This window comes from Oryctolagus cuniculus, chromosome 20, assembly GCF_051225735.1.
Source record: "Oryctolagus cuniculus isolate XC-2025 breed Fujian yellow rabbit chromosome 20, ASM5122573v1, whole genome shotgun sequence".
NCBI lineage: Eukaryota > Metazoa > Chordata > Mammalia > Lagomorpha > Leporidae > Oryctolagus > Oryctolagus cuniculus.
Window position 1 is genome coordinate 40,408,179 of NC_142886.1, and position 17,537 is coordinate 40,425,715.

Sequence of the window (17,537 nt, forward strand, 5' to 3'; positions counted from 1 at the left end):
GTCGCAGACGCGCGCGTTAATTCGGAGCCTACGCGGCGAAGCTACACGTCTGTGTCAGCCTCGCGACGCCAAACGCTACAGAGCTCTTCCCGGTTACCATTTTTGTCTAATTTAAATGCTTTATGTTTACCCCATTGTAAATTTTTTTTTCAAGTAAAATATTTATAAGGTTCACATCAGGATTAAAAATTACTCCGCCGCCCCAAACCGCTCGCCCAAGCCCGCCGAGCGCAATTTCGTCCGTGCGGCATTTGATTCCTCCCGGCTTCCGTAGCGCTCCTCACAACTTCCGCTTCCGGCGGCCCTGGGGGTGGATGCACTTCCGGCAGCGGTGGCTGGAGCGGCCGAGTCAAGATGGTGAGTGACTAAGGGTTTCGGTTGGTGGTCGTGGTGCGTTGGGGTCGGAGCGGCCCGACGGGCGCGACTGAGACGTCCGCCCGAGGCGCTCGCGCCGTCTGCTCCCCGCTTCTGCCGTCCGGGCAGCTCGGCGAGCGGAGGCTTCCGAGAACGGCGCCAGGTCCCCCGCGGGCTGGGGCCGACCAGGGAGTCTGGCTCGAGGCCCTGGAGCCGGAGCTCTGCGCCGAGGGTGCCCCGGCGCCTGTGGGGCGGGAGCGGGCTCTGCCGCGCGGGTCACCGGGACAGGTGCGCGGAGTGAGGGGCCGTGCGTCGAGGAAGGAAGCTGGGCGCTGGGGCCGCGCTTTTGTGGCAGGCGGAGCTCCGAGAGCAAGGGCCCGTGGTGCATGCGTAGCCATAAAACAGCCAGCACGGACGCCGGCCCACTGCCCACCCTCCCCGCCCGCAGCCGGCCCCTGTTCCGGGCGCTGACTATCCAGGGGCTGAGCAGGCCGGCCGAGGCTCTGCCCTCGAGGAGCTCACGTCCTAGGGAGAGGGCAGACAGTAAACAAAGGGATGGGTTACACCGGCGAGCGGGGCAGGGCCTCCGCGAAGGTCCCATTGCCCAGGCAGGCACCCGTGGAAACCCTGGGCCACTGCTGCCAGAGCCGCACTCGACATGGGAACATGCCTGGCAGCGGGCCGGACGCGAAGAGGCCTTCCTGAGGGCTTCGCCATCTGTTCCTCACGGCAGTGCCTGCACCTGGTGGTTTGCTGAGCAGGAAACGGGGACAGGAAGTGGCCGTCAGGCTGTTCCGCGGCCCTGGAGAGACCCCCGGGGCCGGGTTCCTTGTCTGTAAATGAGGGGTCCTGCTTGTAAGAAATGCACGGATAGCTGCGGGTCAGGCCTCCGAAATCGGTCCGCTGCTTGTACGCAGGGATCCCCACAGTGGCCGAGATGCGGGACCGTGGGCCCCTCAGGGAAACCTCCTCGCCCGGGACGGCCTTGCAGGAGCTTGAGAAAGGAGGCGACCGTGGGAGGCCTGGGCCCGCACGTGCTAGGGGGCAAGGGAGAGTCCTGGAGGATCAAAGGGGCAGCTGTTTGTTGTAGAAGTGCCAGCTGCTGATGGGAGAAACCAAACCAGGATCTCCGCGAGGCGGCTGCCACCCAGTTGAGAGATGAGGGCGCAGACAAACAGGTGGAGGTGCTGGGTAGAGGTGGCGCAGGGAGGCCGTGAGGGCGGGCAGGGCGCCTCTCCCCACACCGACCACTGAGGTCCTGGCTCTGCCTGCCTCACGGCAGTCCTGTACCGCCAGCTGGTGTACGGGCACGCAGGTGCTGGTGGCGCACCCACTTTGCAGTTAGACACCAGCGCCCCGGAGGGGACCTGCCCTGGCTGCCTGAGGCCGCGCAGCCTGGCGCTGATCAAGCTGAAGTCAAACCCGGTTCCTAGAATTCGCAGCCCGGCTCTCCAGCTTGTTGCAATGACTCATCTCTGAAGTGGGGGTCAGGAACCCCCCCTGGGAGCAGTGTATGGGATTAGCGAGCCAGCGAAGGGAAAATGGGAGAGTCGGGCAGTGGGCACCCCACCATTAGGGGCTGCCGGCCACGAGCACGTTTCCCTGGGTGAGCAGGTGTAAAAGGCCTAACTGAACGTAACGAATTCTGCCCAGGATCTGAGCCCTTCATCACCCTCTTCAGAGTAAAGCACAGTTTTACACGTCCCGCGTATCAGGAGATGTATTCGGTGGTCAGCTGTGGCAGGGAACCAGGCTACAGACTGGTTTCGTCTTAGTAAGGAAACTGCCAGTGTATGTGTTGAGAGGTGGCCGTGTGGAACTGATTTACGGGGCCGAGTGGGCCCCTTAGTGTGTTAAGTGTGTTATTAACTCAGGCTTACAGTGCCACCACACCTCAGATACTCTGTGTTCCGCACTGACCTGTAATTGAAGAGTCTGTTTTAAACTAGAAATCTCTCGGTTTAAATGAGCTTAAGTTATTTAAAGATTTGTTTATTTATTTATTTGAAAGACAGAGTTACAGAGAGGCAGAGGCGGGGGGGGGGGGAGGGAGAGGGAGGGAGAAAGAGAGAGAGAGAGAGAGGTCTTCCGTCCACTGGTTCACTCTCCAGGTGGCCACAACGGCTGGAGCGGAGCCGATCCAAAGCCAGGAGCCAGGAGCTTCTTCCGGGTCTCCCACGTGGGTGCAGGGGACCAAGGACCTGGGCTATCTTCTGCTTTCCCAGGCCATAGCAGAGAGCTGGATGGGAAGTGGAGCAGCTGGGACTCGAACCAGTGTCCATTTGGGATGCTGGCATTGCAGACGGCAGCTTTACCTGCTACGCCACAGTGCCAGCCCCAAGCTTAAATTCTTAACAGTTAAAGTGATTCAACAGAAAACTAGATTGGGAAGCCTGACCTGCCCAAGAGCCTCAGGCTCTAGGGCTGTGGGGTAGATAAGTTGCTGGATCTTGGTTGATCTCAGTGAGGACTAAAGGACTGTTGAGTGTGTAGGATGATTTAGCTTTCACAGCTTGATTTCCGGAAACACTTGTGGGCTCAGTCTCATTCTTTAAAGAATGTTAAGCTCTAAGCTTCCCTCGAAGAGGGGTGACCGCGGAGCGTGGCCTCGTGACTTGTGTCTGCTTTTAGCAGAGTTGTTCTTGAGTGCAAGATGCAAGGAGCTGCAGGTGTGCCCGCGGTCTACACCCGTGGTCTACACAGCCTGTCATTGCACACGATGCCTGCCGGTTACAGCCTGGGTTCAGCAGTACTAAGAGGGGCGTGTCCATGCGTTAGATCACAGGTTTTGAGATAACTGTATTTTGAGTTACATCTGTGGTTTATCCCTTTTCCTGCCAGGGTCAGAGTCAGAGTGGCGGTCACGGGCCTGGAGGTGGCAAGAAGGATGACAAGGTAAGTGAGCAGCCGGACGCGCGCTGTGGTGTGGGCAGCCTGTGGGGCATGACGCGAGGCCCAGCTGAGCTTCTGTGGGGCTCGGGATTTGGGGTTTTTGTTTGTTTTGTTTTGTTTTTGGACAGGCAGAATTAGACAGAGAGACAGAGAGAAAGGTCTTCCTTCCATTGGTTCACCCCCCAAATGGCCGCTATGGCCAGTGCTGCACTGATCTGAAGCCAGGAGCCAGGTACTTATCCTGGTCTCCCATGGGGTGCAGGACCCAAGCACTTGGGCCATCCTCCACTGCACTCCCTGGCCACAGCAGAGAGCTGGCCTGGAAGAGGGGCAACTGGGACAGAATCCAGCACCCCAACCGGGACTAGAACCCGGGGTGCTGGCGCCGCAGGCGGAGGGTTAGCCAAGTGAGCCACAGCGCCGCTGGGGCTCGTGGATTTGAAAAGCAGGATGATCCAGCAGTTCTCGAACTGGCCTGGCCTGTGGGTGCAGTACCGCCATGATTTTGGAAAAGTTCTCATCTGTCAAGCAGTGATGGTTTTTAGATGTGTAAAAGTAACCTCATGGAATGTTCAGTGCCCTGCGAGTGAGTTCAGGGCTTAATATCCTGAGGTGAAGAATTCTTCAGATTACTCAGACCTCTGACTTCACCACGCCCCCCTGGAGTACTCTGTCATTCATGTAGATTGTAAAAAGATTTCAGTTACCTACTACAGCAGCTTGGGTCTGAAAACTGCAGTGACAGGGCGGGTGTTCAGAGTGGTGGTCAGGAGGCCACTTGGGATGCCCAGATCCCATACTGAAGCACCTGGGTTAGAAACCTGGCTCCACTTTTTTTTTTGAAAGGCAGAGTTGGAGAGACAAGAGATCTTCCATCTCGTTAACTGTTGCTCCCCCAAAAATGGCCTCGACAGCCAGAGCTGGGCCAGACCAGAGCCAGGAGCTTCTTCCGGGTCACCTGCATAGGTTTGAGGGCCCAAGCACTTGGGCCATTTTCTGCTGCTTTCCCAGGCACATTAGCAGGGAGCTCGGTGAGAAGTGGAGCAACTGGGACTCAAACCTATGCCCATATGGGATGGCAGCAGTGTTACCTGCTACGCCACTGCTTCAGCCCCTTGGCTCCACTTCTGATTCCAGCTTTCTGCCGATGGCATACCTGGGAGCTAACAGGTGATGGCTCAAGTACTTGGGTCCCTGCCACCCTCACTGGAAACCTGGATTGAGTTTCAGACTATTGGCTTTGGCCTGGAGCAGCTCCGGCTGTTGCAGGCATTTTAGAAGTAAACCAGGCCGGCGCCGTGGCTCACTTGGCTAATCCTCTACCTGCAGCGCTGGCACCCCAGGCTCTAGTCCCCGTCGGGATGCCAGGTACTAGTCCCGGCTGCACCTCTTCCAGTCTAGCTCTCTGCTGTGGCCCGGGAGTGCAGTGGAGGATGGCCCAAGTACTTGGGCCCTGCACCCCATGGGAGACCAGGAGGAAGCACCTGGCTCCTGACTTCGGATCAGCACAGTGCCGGCCATAGCGGCCATCAGGGGAGTGAACCAACAGAAGGAAGACCTTTCTCTCTGTCTCTCACTGTCTAACTCTCTCTCTAACTCTGCCTGGCAAAAAAAAAAAAAAGTAAACCAGAGGATAGATGGAAGATCTCTTTCTTTCTGTCTCTTCTCTGTGTGCGTATATCTGCTTTCAAATAAAAATTAACAAGCAGCGGCCGGCGTCGTAGTCCAGTGGGATATCTGCTTGCAGCGCCAGCGTCCCGTGTTGGAGCACCAGGTCAAGTCCCGGCTGCTCAGCTTCTGATCCAGCTCCTGGAAGGCAGAGGAAGGCAGCCCAGGTTCTTGTAACCCTGCCACCCCCGTGGGATCCAGATACAAGTCCAAGCTCTTGGTTTAGGCCTGGCCCAGCAGATGGGAAATCTGTCTCTCCCTCTCTCCCATTCTGCCCTTCAAATAAGCCAATGGGTTTAAAATTTTTTTCATGGCTGGCGCCGCGGCTCACTTGGCTAATCCTCTGCTTGTGGCGCCGGCACCCCGGTTCTAGTCCCGGCTGGGGCGCCAGATTCTGTCCCGATTGCTCCTCTTCCAGTCCAGCTCTCTGCTGTGGCCCGGGAGTGCAGTGGAGGATGGCCCAGGTGCTTGGGCCCTGCACGCGCATGGGAGACCAGGAGGAAGCACCTGGCTCCTGGCTTCAGATCGGCGCAGCGCCAGCCGTAGTGGCCATTTTGGGGGGTGAACCAACGGAAGGAAGATCTTTCTCTCTGTCTCTCTTTCTCTCTCACTGTCTAACTCTGCCTGTTAAAAAAAAAATTTTTTTTTTTTTTTTTGAAATTTGCAAATAAAATTGCAAGGGCAGTTTTTAAAAATTGACACATAGTACTTGTAGATATTTACGGGATATAGTGTGGCATTTCAATACAGTGTGTAACAGTCACAGCAGGATAACTGATGTATCACCTCAGACTTTTTGTTTAGGAAACATTCACAGTCCTTCCTGGAAATTAGGAAGTACACTGTTAATAGTTGCCAGCAGTACTACAGACACGAGGCTTACTCTGGGGCAGGCATTGGCGCCAGTGTTAGTCCTGCTCCGTTTCTAAGTCCAGTGCTCATGCGCACCCTGCGAGGCAGCGGGGAAAGCTCCAGCGCCAAGGGGCTGCCACCCCGTGGAAGCTCAGATTGAGCGCTAGACCCCTGACTTCTGGGCCTGTCCCTGGCTGTGGTGGGCCTCTGGGGAGCGAACCAGCTAATGGAATCTACCTTTCATGTAAACAACAACAAAGAATTTTTTTAGAGGTACTCCTGTCCGCCTGCACCCCTGTACCAGTTAACTTCCTCTCCTCCCACCCGTCCCAGGTTCTGGTAGCCATGCTCTATACTCTGAGATCACCTGTTTCAGCTTCCCCATATAAATATTTGTCTTTTTTGCCTGGCTGATTTCTTTTTTAAAGATATATTTTATTTATTTGAAAGTCAGAGTTACACAGAGAAGGAGAAGCAGAGAGAGAGAGAGAGAGAGAGAGAGGTCTTCCATCTGCTGGTTCACTCCCCAATTGGCTGCAACAGCTAAAGCTGTGCCACTCCGAAGCCAGGAGCCAGGAACCTCGTCCAGGTCTTCCATGCGGGTGCAGGGGCCCAAGGACGTGGGCCATCTGCTGCTGCTTTTGCAGGCCATAGCAGAGAGCTGGATCGGAAGTGCAGCAGCCGGGACTTGAACCGGCGGCCATATGGGATGCCTGCTAATATTCCAGTGTGTATATATACCACATTTTCTTTAGCCGTCCATCAGCAGACACCTAGAGTGATGCCATGCCTTTGCTATCGTGAATAATTCCACAGGAACATGCTGGGTGTAGATGTTTCTGTGACAGATGATTTCGTTTCTTTGGTTAGATTTTTTTGAGCAACCTCCGTACTGTTTTCCACTGAGGCTGCATTAGTGTATGTTCTTTCCCCTCTCTCCACATCTTTGCCATCACTGTTTTGTGTCTTTTTTGATAATATCCGTCGTAGCTAGGAAGAGATGATAGCTCATGGTGGTTCTGATTTGCACTCCGTGAGGATTAGTGATGGTGAACGTGTTTCCTTAACCTGCTGGGCCATTTGTGTATTGCCTTTGAGAAATGTCTGTTCAGATCATTTGTTCATTTTCAAGTCAGATTGTTTGTTTTGAAGATAGTTTTTAAATATCATCCTAAAAGATAAGGAAAACCATACACCTGGAAATAGATGGTGGTGGTCAGAACACTGTGTCGTTAATATGATTTCTGTGTGATGTTTTTCCTGATGCCTGAAAACTCAAGGACAAGAAGAAGAAATATGAACCTCCTGTACCAACCAGAGTGGGGAAAAAGAAGAAGAAAACAAAGGGACCAGATGCTGCCAGCAAACTGCCACTGGGTAACAGATTGATGCCGTCTTTCCAATTCCTTGGGCAGCCATCTCTACCTGTAGCATCCAGTGTGAACAGAGAGACAGGGAATGAGGGGGAGGGGCGGAGGCCCTGCGGGGATTCCATTCTGCCTAACTGCTGTATGTGGCATTCCTCTGGCTATGACATGAAAATTGCTTTATTTTAAAATACAGTATCATGTGTCTTAAATAGCCAGCTCGCCTAGTGTATTAACAGTGGAGCTTTAAATTACAAAACCCAGATAAAACAGAAGCAACTCAGAAACACGCATTATTGCATGAAATGAAGTTGCCTCCGTATTGGGTTCAGATCACGTGGTGCCTGCCTTCCTGTGAACACAGACCAAGTCTCCGCCCAGGGGACCTGACCTAGCCCTGCCGCACCGCCCGCCCATCGGCCCCACGCCTTGAGGGGCCTTGCCCTTACTCTTCCCTCTGCGGGCCACCTTCACATTCCTTCAGGCTTCAGCATGAAGGCCCCCCCCACCCCGAAGGAGAAACTAGCTTGCTCAGTCGAGAATGGAGGGGTCAGGGCTGGGCGCTGTGGCCCCGGTTCACGTGCTGCTTGGGACGCACGCATCCCAGCCTGGAGTGCCCGGGGTGAGTCCAGTGCCAGCTTCCTGCTAGTGTGCCCGTTGGGAACCCTGGGAGGCAGCAGTGCTCAAGTGCTGGGGGCCCTGGCACGCACGAGGAAGACCTGGATGGGGTCTGTGGCGGCCTTGCCCAGACATGGTTGTTGCAGACAGTAAACTAAAAAATATTTGAAAACATGGAGTCAGATGGTGATGGTGCCATTTCAGTTTGTGCAGATTAAGATTCATACAAATGCTTATTTTCTGTCCAGGGAAAATGAAATCAGACCCCATCTCTTGCCAGGTGGTCGACCCGGTCTGCCTGACTCGGGTTTGACATTCCTCTAGGTTGGCATGAGTTACTTTTTGCTTTTATGATTTATTTTATTTGAAAGGCAGAATTACAGAGTAGGAGCGGGGAGTGAGATCAATCCTCCATCCACTGGTTCATTCCCCAAGTGGCCAGGCCTCTGCCTCTCCCTCACTCTGCCTTTCAATAAATCTCAGAGTGTTTCACTTTAAGAAATCCCATTAATTTTCTAAGTAGCCAATTCCTCTTAACTCCTCTCTCTCTCTCTCTCTCTCTCTCTCTCTATATATATATACACACACACACACGCATATATGTGAAATATGTATATACATGTATATATGAAAATAATAAATGAAAATTCAGAACTATATTTAACCTTACAGCAGAAGAGGCTATTGAAGTCAAGTCAGGAAACTCAGAAACCATTAAAAAAAACAAAGAGTGGTTGTAAATGTAAAAATCCCTGTGGCGTGAAGTTTGAAAGAAGGGAAATATGGGAACTATCTGCCTGCCATCTGTGGAACAGGGAGGGTTAATGCCCGCTACTTCGAGACTACAAATGGAGGTGATGTACCCGGCTGGCCTGTGGGCTCAGAGGTTCCTGCATCAGCCGTCCAGTGATCCTAGAGCACTGCACGTCTCGCCCCGTTTTTAAGTAAAATTAGCTTATTTCAAAAATCGTAATATTTTCCTCCTTAATTACAAACTTCTGGCTCCAAGTATAATCAAACTTTGTAATTACAGTGACACCTCACACTCAGTGCCGGCTAAAACTACTGAAGTTAGAGAGGATTAAAGACTATCTTCTCATGGAAGAAGAATTCATTAGGAATCAGGAACAGATGAAACCACTGGAAGAAAAGCAGGAGGTAAGCTGAAAAGTGACACGGGTCTGTCTTACAGATGCAGCTGTGGGCCTGTGACACACCACCACCTGCACTGCGGGTTTTCGTCAGCTGTCAGGACCTTGTACATTTTGGCTATGATCTACTTTTTCTCCTGGGTCTTTTCTCCATAGGAGGAAAGATCAAAGGTGGATGACCTGAGAGGGACCCCGATGTCGGTGGGAACCCTGGAAGAGATCATCGATGACAACCACGCCATCGTGTCGACATCTGTGGGGTCGGAACACTACGTCAGCATCCTTTCCTTCGTGGACAAAGACCTGCTGGAACCAGGCTGCTCCGTCCTGCTCAACCACAAGGTGCGCAGATGGTCTCGCAGAGCTCTCTCCTCCACTCAGCGCGGCCGCCTGTCCCACACAGGCGCTCTCCACCCTGAGCCCTGTGTTGCTGTGGTTAACACGTGGTGCTCCCTGCTAGGTGCATGCTGTGATAGGGGTGCTGATGGATGACACGGATCCACTGGTCACAGTGATGAAGGTGGAAAAGGCCCCTCAGGAGACCTATGCTGATATTGGGGGGTTGGACAACCAGATCCAGGAGATTAAGGTAGGCCTGGGGTTCAGCCTCGTTCTCCGAGTGCTGTCCTCCTCTGGGTGCTTGGGAGTTGTGTTGCATGCTTCTTTATTTTTTTTTTTTTTAACTATTTATTTTTGACAGGCAGAGTGGACAGTGAGAGAGACAAAGAGAGATAAAGGTCTTCCTTTACCGTTGGTTCACCCTTCAGTGGCTGCTGCGGCCGGCGCACCACGCTGATCTGAAGCCAGGAGCCAGGTCTTCTCCTGGTCTCCCATGGGGTGCAGGGCCCAAGCACTTGGGCCATCCTCCACTGCACTCCCTGGCCATAGCAGAGAGCTGGCCTGGAAGAGGGGCAACCGGGACAGAATCTAGTGCCCTGACTGGGACTAGAACCCGGTGTGCCGGTGCCGCTAGGCGGAGGATTAGCCTATTGAGCTGCGGCGCCAGCTGCATGCTTCTTTATTGATCTGACCAAGAACAGACTCAGAGCTTGGCAGCTGTGGCTATTTTATATTCATTTTGAATTAGGAAATGGAGTAACAATAAATTGATAGTTCCTATAATATCTCACATACCAAGCATTAAGCTGCAGCCGATGCAGGAACTGTCTCTGTGAGGAGTTTGCAGTGGTGGTGACTTCGGGTTTGGTGGAACCGTAGTGTCTGGTGGCAGTGGCTGCACACCCTCACCTGGAGGCCCGGTCTGGAATGCCCCTGCAGATCCCGGGGGCCAGTGGGCAGTCAGGATGGCTGTGGGGAAGTCACCGAGCTCCCCTGGGGACCTCTCACGCAGCCGGGAAATAGGCATGTTGTCTCTAGGTGAGAACAGCAGTCCTGTGTATGGTTTTACCTGAAGAGGGTGAATTTTAGCTTTCAGTCTGAAGGGAAACTGAGTGAGCTCAGGAAGAGGGGATGGGGCTGGGAGCTCAAGGAGGACCAGTGTCAGCACGCCCTTCCTGCTGATGGCCATCAAGTGTAGCATCTGTAAGAGCCAATGACTTTTTGACTTATTTTTATTGAAATCAAGACACTGATGATGCTAATTAATGCTAATTTCAGCAAGGCATTTTTACCTGAGTGTGTGTTTTCTATAGGAATCTGTGGAGCTTCCTCTAACCCACCCAGAGTATTATGAAGAAATGGGAATAAAGCCCCCCAAGGGGGTCATTCTCTATGGTCCCCCTGGCACAGGTATGCTGTTTGACCTTTACAGGTACCCTGTGTGGAGTTGTAACTGCTGACCTGGCAAGTGATGACACTGCAGCATTTCTGAACGCTCCTGAACACCCATTTTAAACATGTGGAGTGTGGCCAAGCCTGGCCGCCAGCTACTACTGAGAAACTGTCCCATGGTGTTCATTCTCCTGGCCCAGTGCCAGTGGTACTGAATAAATATGTTGGGTGAATTAATATATGAATACATATGGGGTACTTTAAAAAAGATGCAAAATTTCCAGGCACTTTTTGAAGATTGATTTAGGTGAAAGGCAGTTACAAAGAGAGAGAGAGGTCTTCCATCTGCTGGTTCACTCCCCAGATGGCCACAGCTGCACCAATCTGAAGCCAGGAGCCTCCCCCCAGTCTCCCACACAGGTGCAGGGGCCTAAGGACTGGGGCCATCTTCCACTGCTTTCCCAGGGCATAGCAGAAAGCCAGATCGGAAGTGGAGCAGCCAGGACTCGAACAGGCACCCACGTGGGATGAAGGTACCACAGGCAGCAACCTCTCCTGCCACACCACAGTGCTGGCCCCAGCATTATCTTTTGTTTTTTTCTATGTACTTTTTGGAGCCCCTTCTCGTTGCATTCACTATGCAGTAAGTCGTCCTGAATGATTTGTGGAGTCCAGGAGTTAGCAGTTCATCGCTACGCAAACTCTAAAGGAAGAGCGCTGCTTGCTCAGATGGATCTGTGCTGAGGATTGCCCACGCAGGAGGGACTGGGAGACAGTTGGCCCCAGAGGGCTGGAGCTGGAAGAGCTCTCTGGTGGGCCCTCATCTTCCAGCTCAGGAAATGACATGTGGAGGCAGTGACTAATGCGAGGCCCAGGAGCTCCGAGAAGTGAGCTGACGACAGGGCTGAAACTGGAACGCAGGCTCCTGACACAAGGTCATGTGGCTTCTGCAGGCCACTGTCGGAGCAGCACCTTCGTGCTCTGGCCTTCTGGCTGTAGCAGCAGTTAGAGCTGCCTGCTTCCAGGCCGTAAGATCCCACCCTTGTAGTCTGCCGCCATCCTTAATAGAAGACTGGCCTGCACCTGAGAACATCAGTCTTTGCACCTGCCACTCTGCCTGGCCCACCAAGGGAACATCCCTGCCACGTGTTGACAAGCTTAGCTCATGTTCTTGCTGTTCTGTGAATCCCTCCACGCCACTCCCTGGCCAACCACCAGCTCCTCCTCCTCCTATGGATCTGTGGTGGGCAGTTCTTCCCTCACTGCCTCTGTCTGAGGCAACTGCCCAGCCATTGCCTACGCTCTCACCATCAGAGGCCAGACTACTGTTCTCGAAGTGGGTGCTGTCTGCTCTTGCTGGACCTGGGAAACAGATACACCAGTACTGGAAATAGGGGAGGTCTTCCAGGAGACTGATGTGAGGAACTGCCGCCTCCTCAGGCATGAGAGGAGTTTCCCAAATTTCTACAGTGCTCACTGTGCACTTCGTCAGGAGCTAGGCTGGCAACAGCTCACCTGGAAGTTAACTTCTGTGCTGGCACTGAAGCCCTGCAGCCTGGTACTCGGTTACAGTGACCCCACACCTTTTTTCTCCATCACTGATAGTTTAGTAAGAGTGGGGTTGGTTCTCTAACTTGGGTTAGAGAAGAGCCATGTGTGGTGTTCACTGGAGGTGGTGAGGACAGTTTCCAGGTAACAGGTCACTTGAGATTGTTTTGTTTCATTGGTCTTTTACTTTGTATCTAAAACAGGTAAAACCTTATTGGCCAAAGCAGTGGCAAACCAAACCTCAGCCACTTTCCTGAGAGTGGTTGGCTCTGAGCTTATTCAGAAGTACCTAGGAGATGGGCCCAAGCTCGTCCGGGAATTGTTCCGCGTTGCTGAAGAACACGCACCATCCATTGTGTTTATTGATGAAATTGATGCTATTGGGACAAAAAGGTAGACTTTCTTGTACCGACTTTGTGTTTAGAGGCAAAAATCATAGCGCAGTCACTGGGCTTGCCTGTGTGGCCACAGGCTGAGCCAGCCTCCTTGGATGCTCTAGGCGCCACTCTCCAAGGGGCCGGATAACAACTATGCAGGAGCTGTGGCTGGCTGGAGACTGGCCCACATGCAGTCAGGTTGGGGGGTCAGACAGCAAACATGGAGACAGAATAAATGACACAATTTCAGTGCAGAAACTGCTGGGAAGAGGTGTGGTTCTAACTTGGTTCCTTGCAGCCCTGGGCCATCTGCGCCACTTGAAGAAAATACCACAGACTGGGTAATTTCTTCAAGAACAGAAACTTCTCACGATTCTGGGGGAAGGAAGTCCCAGGTCAGGCACTGGCTTCAGGGGCTGCAGGAGAGGGAACAGGCCCCATGTCCTCTCACAGCAGCGGAGTAAAGGAGCAGGCAGTCCCCAGCACACTTCTCGTAAGGTGCAAGCCCTTTCCCCACAGTGAGAGCCCCACAGCGAGGTCAAGGCCATAGGCGTCCCCTGGAGGGAGGACGGCTGAGTAATACTTGGGCTGAGAACAGAGTGCTGAGGTATTGTCACGGCGAGGTCTTTGCTGTACTTACCCTCTAGCAGGTCAACTGGGTCTTCATTCTTCCTCTTATTTTCCAAAGATACGACTCAAATTCTGGCGGTGAGCGAGAAATTCAGAGAACGATGCTGGAACTGTTGAACCAGCTGGATGGATTTGATTCCAGAGGAGACGTCAAAGTTATTATGGCCACAAACCGAATAGAAACTTTGGATCCAGCACTTATCAGACCAGGTGAAATTTGGTTTTGTCTCATGTGTGCAAAGTGTGCTCTGTAAAATGAGCATTGAGCCAATACTGTAATTTACCAAAAACAGGTCCACCTGAGCCAATACTGTAATTTACCAAAAACAGGTCCACCTGAGGTCTGTGCGATGTGGGCCTTTGAATTCCAGCCTTACATTTTCATCTTTTCTTTCCCATAATACTCCCTCATTCAGGTTCAGGAATTGCTGCTTTTCCCTGAAAAAATAAATTATGATAGCTTTACACTCCAGTGGCACTAGAAAAAGTTGGTTTGCTATCTTTTTGTAACGTTTTTAACAAAACTGCCTTTTTCCTGAAATGTGTCATTCAGGAAGTGCTAATAACTTCTCCAGTGTAACTACACAATCAGTGTTCACTTTCCAAGGTGTGGCCACTGCACGTGGTGGGCGGGGCCTGGCCCAAGTGTGACCGCATTTTTGTTCCTGCAGGCCGCATTGACAGGAAGATCGAGTTCCCGCTGCCTGATGAAAAGACCAAGAAGCGCATCTTCCAGATTCACACAAGCAGGATGACGCTGGCCGACGACGTAACTCTGGACGACTTGATCATGGCTAAGGACGACCTCTCGGGTGCTGACATCAAGGTGAGGGCCCAGAGACTGTAGGTATTCAGGGCGGGGGAGGAGTCACACAGGTTTGCCGTTACATCTGGACAGTAGATGGCTTTCTGTGGGAGGCCATTTAATGCAAGTGAGTGGCTCTCAACCCTCTATGGCCACAAGAGGAGTCACTGGCACTGAGCTTGCGGCCTCCTCCACTCAGCCTGAGGGACTCTGGGGTCCAGCTGCCCAGTCCCAGGTCAGAGAAAGAGGGTCTGCTCAGAGAGCACACCATGTAGCTGCCGTGGGTTTGTCAGGCCTTCAGGATGGCACACGCAGTGCATTTCCAGGCTGTCTGTCACCTGCACTGCGCCCACAGTGTGCTGGCCTGGGTCCTAGAAAGCTGAATCCGTGTCTTAGTTGGTGAGTAAAATCTCAAAATCTTCCCAAGTTCCAACAGTAGTGCAGTGAACACTCACAAGCCACGCCCATCTCCCCCCATTTGCTTGCTCTCTCTTTCCTGAACCATTTGAAGTACAAAACCGGATTCCAGGATCAGACACACTTCAGTGCCAGCGCTGCACTCTGTTATCTGCATTGCAGTGCTTCTTGTTTTACTTTTACAGGTAATTGAGAAACATACCACTGGAAATATATGTAGGTTCTTAGAGTTAAATGAAATGGACATGCAAGGAAGTTCCAAAAGTTGGTAGAAAATGGAACTGTTTATTCTGTGCACAAAAATTTTCAAATGCAGTTGTTTTTTGTTTTTTGTTTTTTGTTTTTTTGACAGGCAGAGTGGACAGTGAGAGACAGACAGAAAGGTCTTCCTTTAGCCGTTGGTTCGCCCTCCAATGGCCGCCACGGCTGGCGCACCGCGCTGATCCGATGGCAGGAGCCAGGTACTTCTCCTGGTCTCCCATGGGGTGCAGGGCCCAAGCACTTGAGCCATCCTCCACTGCACTCCCTGGCCACAGCAGAGAGCTGGCCTGGAAGAGGGGCAACTGGGACAGAATCCGGCGCCCCAACTGGAGGATTAGCCTAGTGAGCCGCGGCGCCGGCCCAAATGCAGTTTTTACATAATATGCATTTTCATGAACTTTTTGAAGACCCTTCACTTCAAACAATTTCCCATCAGCTACCATCAGTTGCCTTAAATTTCAGGCTGTCATTTTCTGTTTCCTAAGGATATCACTTCTGTTAAAAAGGTGGAGCTGTAAGAATCTATCAACCAGCGAGGTCACTGCAGCTTAAGCCAAAATGAGAACCCAGAGCTGGGATTCCTGAGCAGTCCATTTTCCTAGTTTAGAAACACCTTTTTAACGTGCAAGTTTGAACCATTCTGAGTTGCTTCACTTTCTGAACCCTGCAGGCAATCTGCACAGAAGCTGGTCTCATGGCCTTGAGAGAACGCAGAATGAAAGTAACAAATGAAGACTTCAAAAAATCGAAAGAGAATGTCCTTTATAAAAAACAAGAAGGCACCCCCGAGGGGCTCTACCTCTAGTGGACCACAGCTGCCTGGAGAACGTTCTGGCTGGCGTTTCCCTACCCTCCAGGGAGGTACGGAGGGGGAGCTGCCCAGAGGAGCCCGCGGTCCAGCTGATTTTTACTAGCAAACAGCCTTTGTATCTGTGTGTGAGGGGGCCGTTGGTCTCTGCTCACTCTGCCTCCCAATAAAGTGTGCTCTTCCCACACAGTCCTGCCTCCGTGGCGTCTCCATATCCACCACTGACCAGCAGCAAGGGGTGGGCAGAGCTGGGGAGGGTCAGCCTGGGGGAGCCTTGAAGTTATTTCCCAGCTCCCACACTGGTGGGTGTGTAGACAGTATTGCAAAAAAAAAAGTGCCAACTACCATCTGGGCCTTCAGCAAGCAGAGGGCCCGGCCTTGCCGTGGCCATGGCAATGAAGACAACAGTGCTGCCACCCAGACTGCAGAGGAGTGAGGACCTTGGTCTGGATTGGGCTCTGGCTTAAGGGAATGCTGGGGCTGGTTTGATCTATCCATGTCAGCAATAAGGCTGTTATGCTTTCTTAGTCATATATTCGCTGTAATTCCCTTCTTAATTTCCTTCAGAACGTTTCCTTTCTGTTTGTCACTGCTGTAATATTCCTGCTAAGCCTGAACTCAATTACGAGGCAAGATCAGGTGAAAGAAGCAGAAACATCCGACAGGTTCAGGACACTTGAGAAGTTTCCAGACTGCAGGAGACCGAGTGCAACCTGTGATCCCGGGCCAATCCTCTTCCTGCAGACAACGTGACAGACAACCGGCACGGGCTGGGCCTGGTGGCGGCACTGTATCCCTGCCGACTTCCTGTCATCTGTATTGTGGTGATGTAGGAAACTATCACCAGCTTGCTCTCAAGTGATTCTGGAAACGGGCTCTCTGTAACATGCAACTGGCCATACGCGTACAGAGTCCCATCTGTGTATTCACAGGAAAAACTGCCATGTACTGAACATGCAGACTGTTTTTCCTTGTCATTATTCCTCAATTCAGTAGTAACTAGTTACACTACTGAACACAGTGTGCATGGTGTATCAAGAGGACTCAGAGTACACACAAGAGGCTGTACCTCACCATCCTTTTCTCTAGGAAAGAGCCGCCCCCATTGGGTCTGCGAGTGTCTGTGCGCTGGCCACCCTACACAGAAGGAGAGGACACTGGGAAGTCAATGCAAGAGGCCAGCCCTCCCCACAGCTTCTCATTACAGCCCCCAGCCCCCGTGCCTCTCGGAAGCAGAATCTACCTCCAGGCCGAGGTCTCAACTGCCTCAAGTCCTTGTACCTCATTCTGTCAAAAGGCACCAGAGCCCGCAACCCAGCGGCTTCAGCCCCCAGCGCCTTCCTGGGTGCCGAGACAGGGCCCCGAGCCTACATCCATCGGTTTCCAGCTGAACGTGTATCCACAACACTGGCTTTTCTGCAGGAGGTACCAAACAACTGGCAATTCTCCAGACGATTTTGTTTAAAAAGCCAGAGAGAAGCTCTCACGTTAGGGCAGGAGCACAGGGAGACAGAGGAGCAGTTCCTCCCAGCCATGGAAAATGACAAGGCACTGAGAGAAAATACAGCTCTTCAGAAGCAGAGACTGGTCCCAGTGTGGGTGTTTACACAGCCAGTCTGGGCTGTGCATCAGAAGCACTGCAGATGTTCGTGGGGTACCCCGTAGCAGGTCCTGTCGGCCGTGAAGGCACTGGCCACAGACCGCACTGCTGCGGGACTGTGGCCACCAGCAGGCTTCCCGCAGAGCGACAGGGACTGCCCGGGCCTGCCTCCCACACCACTGTGCACGCAAGTCACTGGACACACCTGTCAGGGCAGATCCTGATTGAGCACAGCTGGGACGGGCAGACAGCGTGCACTGCTCCTCCCGGCGGCACTGCTGGTCCCCAGAGGTCAGCGTCACCAAGTGCAGCTCAGGGATCAATGAGAACTGTTCCACGCACCTGCCACAGGCCAGGACCCTCCAGCGCGCTGTTCTGAAGACAGAGGCCACACCTGCTCCTCTACACGCAGCCTGGGGGAGAAGGGCCTCGGGCTGAGTGACTGGACCTGAAGTCCA

The 17,537-nt window shown here is 52.7% G+C and overlaps 2 protein-coding genes across 11 annotated transcripts in view; one reads left to right on the forward strand and one right to left on the reverse strand.

Annotated features, from left to right (window-relative positions):
- Positions 1 to 318: 318 nt before the first annotated feature.
- On the forward strand, positions 319 to 15,668 carry PSMC1 (proteasome 26S subunit, ATPase 1). 2 transcript variants are annotated; one of them, XM_008271926.5, is made up of 11 exons: positions 319 to 357; positions 3,196 to 3,249; positions 7,047 to 7,143; positions 8,785 to 8,909; positions 9,059 to 9,244; positions 9,363 to 9,491; positions 10,555 to 10,651; positions 12,385 to 12,574; positions 13,247 to 13,398; positions 13,860 to 14,014; positions 15,342 to 15,668. In XM_008271926.5, the coding sequence occupies exons 1-11, from the start codon at positions 355 to 357 to the stop codon at positions 15,474 to 15,476; spliced, it is 1,323 nt and encodes a 440-aa protein (XP_008270148.1). In that variant the 5' UTR covers positions 319 to 354; the 3' UTR covers positions 15,477 to 15,668. The 2 variants fall into 2 exon arrangements, with proteins under 2 accessions (XP_008270148.1, XP_089178782.1); XM_089322656.1 differs by lacking the exon at positions 15,342 to 15,668 and having other exon boundaries at positions 13,247 to 13,481; positions 13,519 to 13,965.
- Positions 13,488 to 17,537, reverse strand: part of NRDE2 (NRDE-2, necessary for RNA interference, domain containing) — an 85,633-nt gene continuing 81,583 nt past the window's right edge. For 8 of the 9 annotated variants that reach the window (XM_089322645.1, XM_089322646.1, XM_089322652.1 and 5 more), the window contains one exon: positions 14,676 to 17,492. In XM_089322645.1, the coding sequence (XP_089178771.1) occupies positions 17,482 to 17,492 (11 nt within the window). In that variant the 3' untranslated portion in view covers positions 14,676 to 17,481. Of the gene's footprint in view, positions 13,627 to 14,675; positions 17,493 to 17,537 lie in introns of those variants that run through there. The other variant, XR_016226789.1, reaches the window with a different exon arrangement.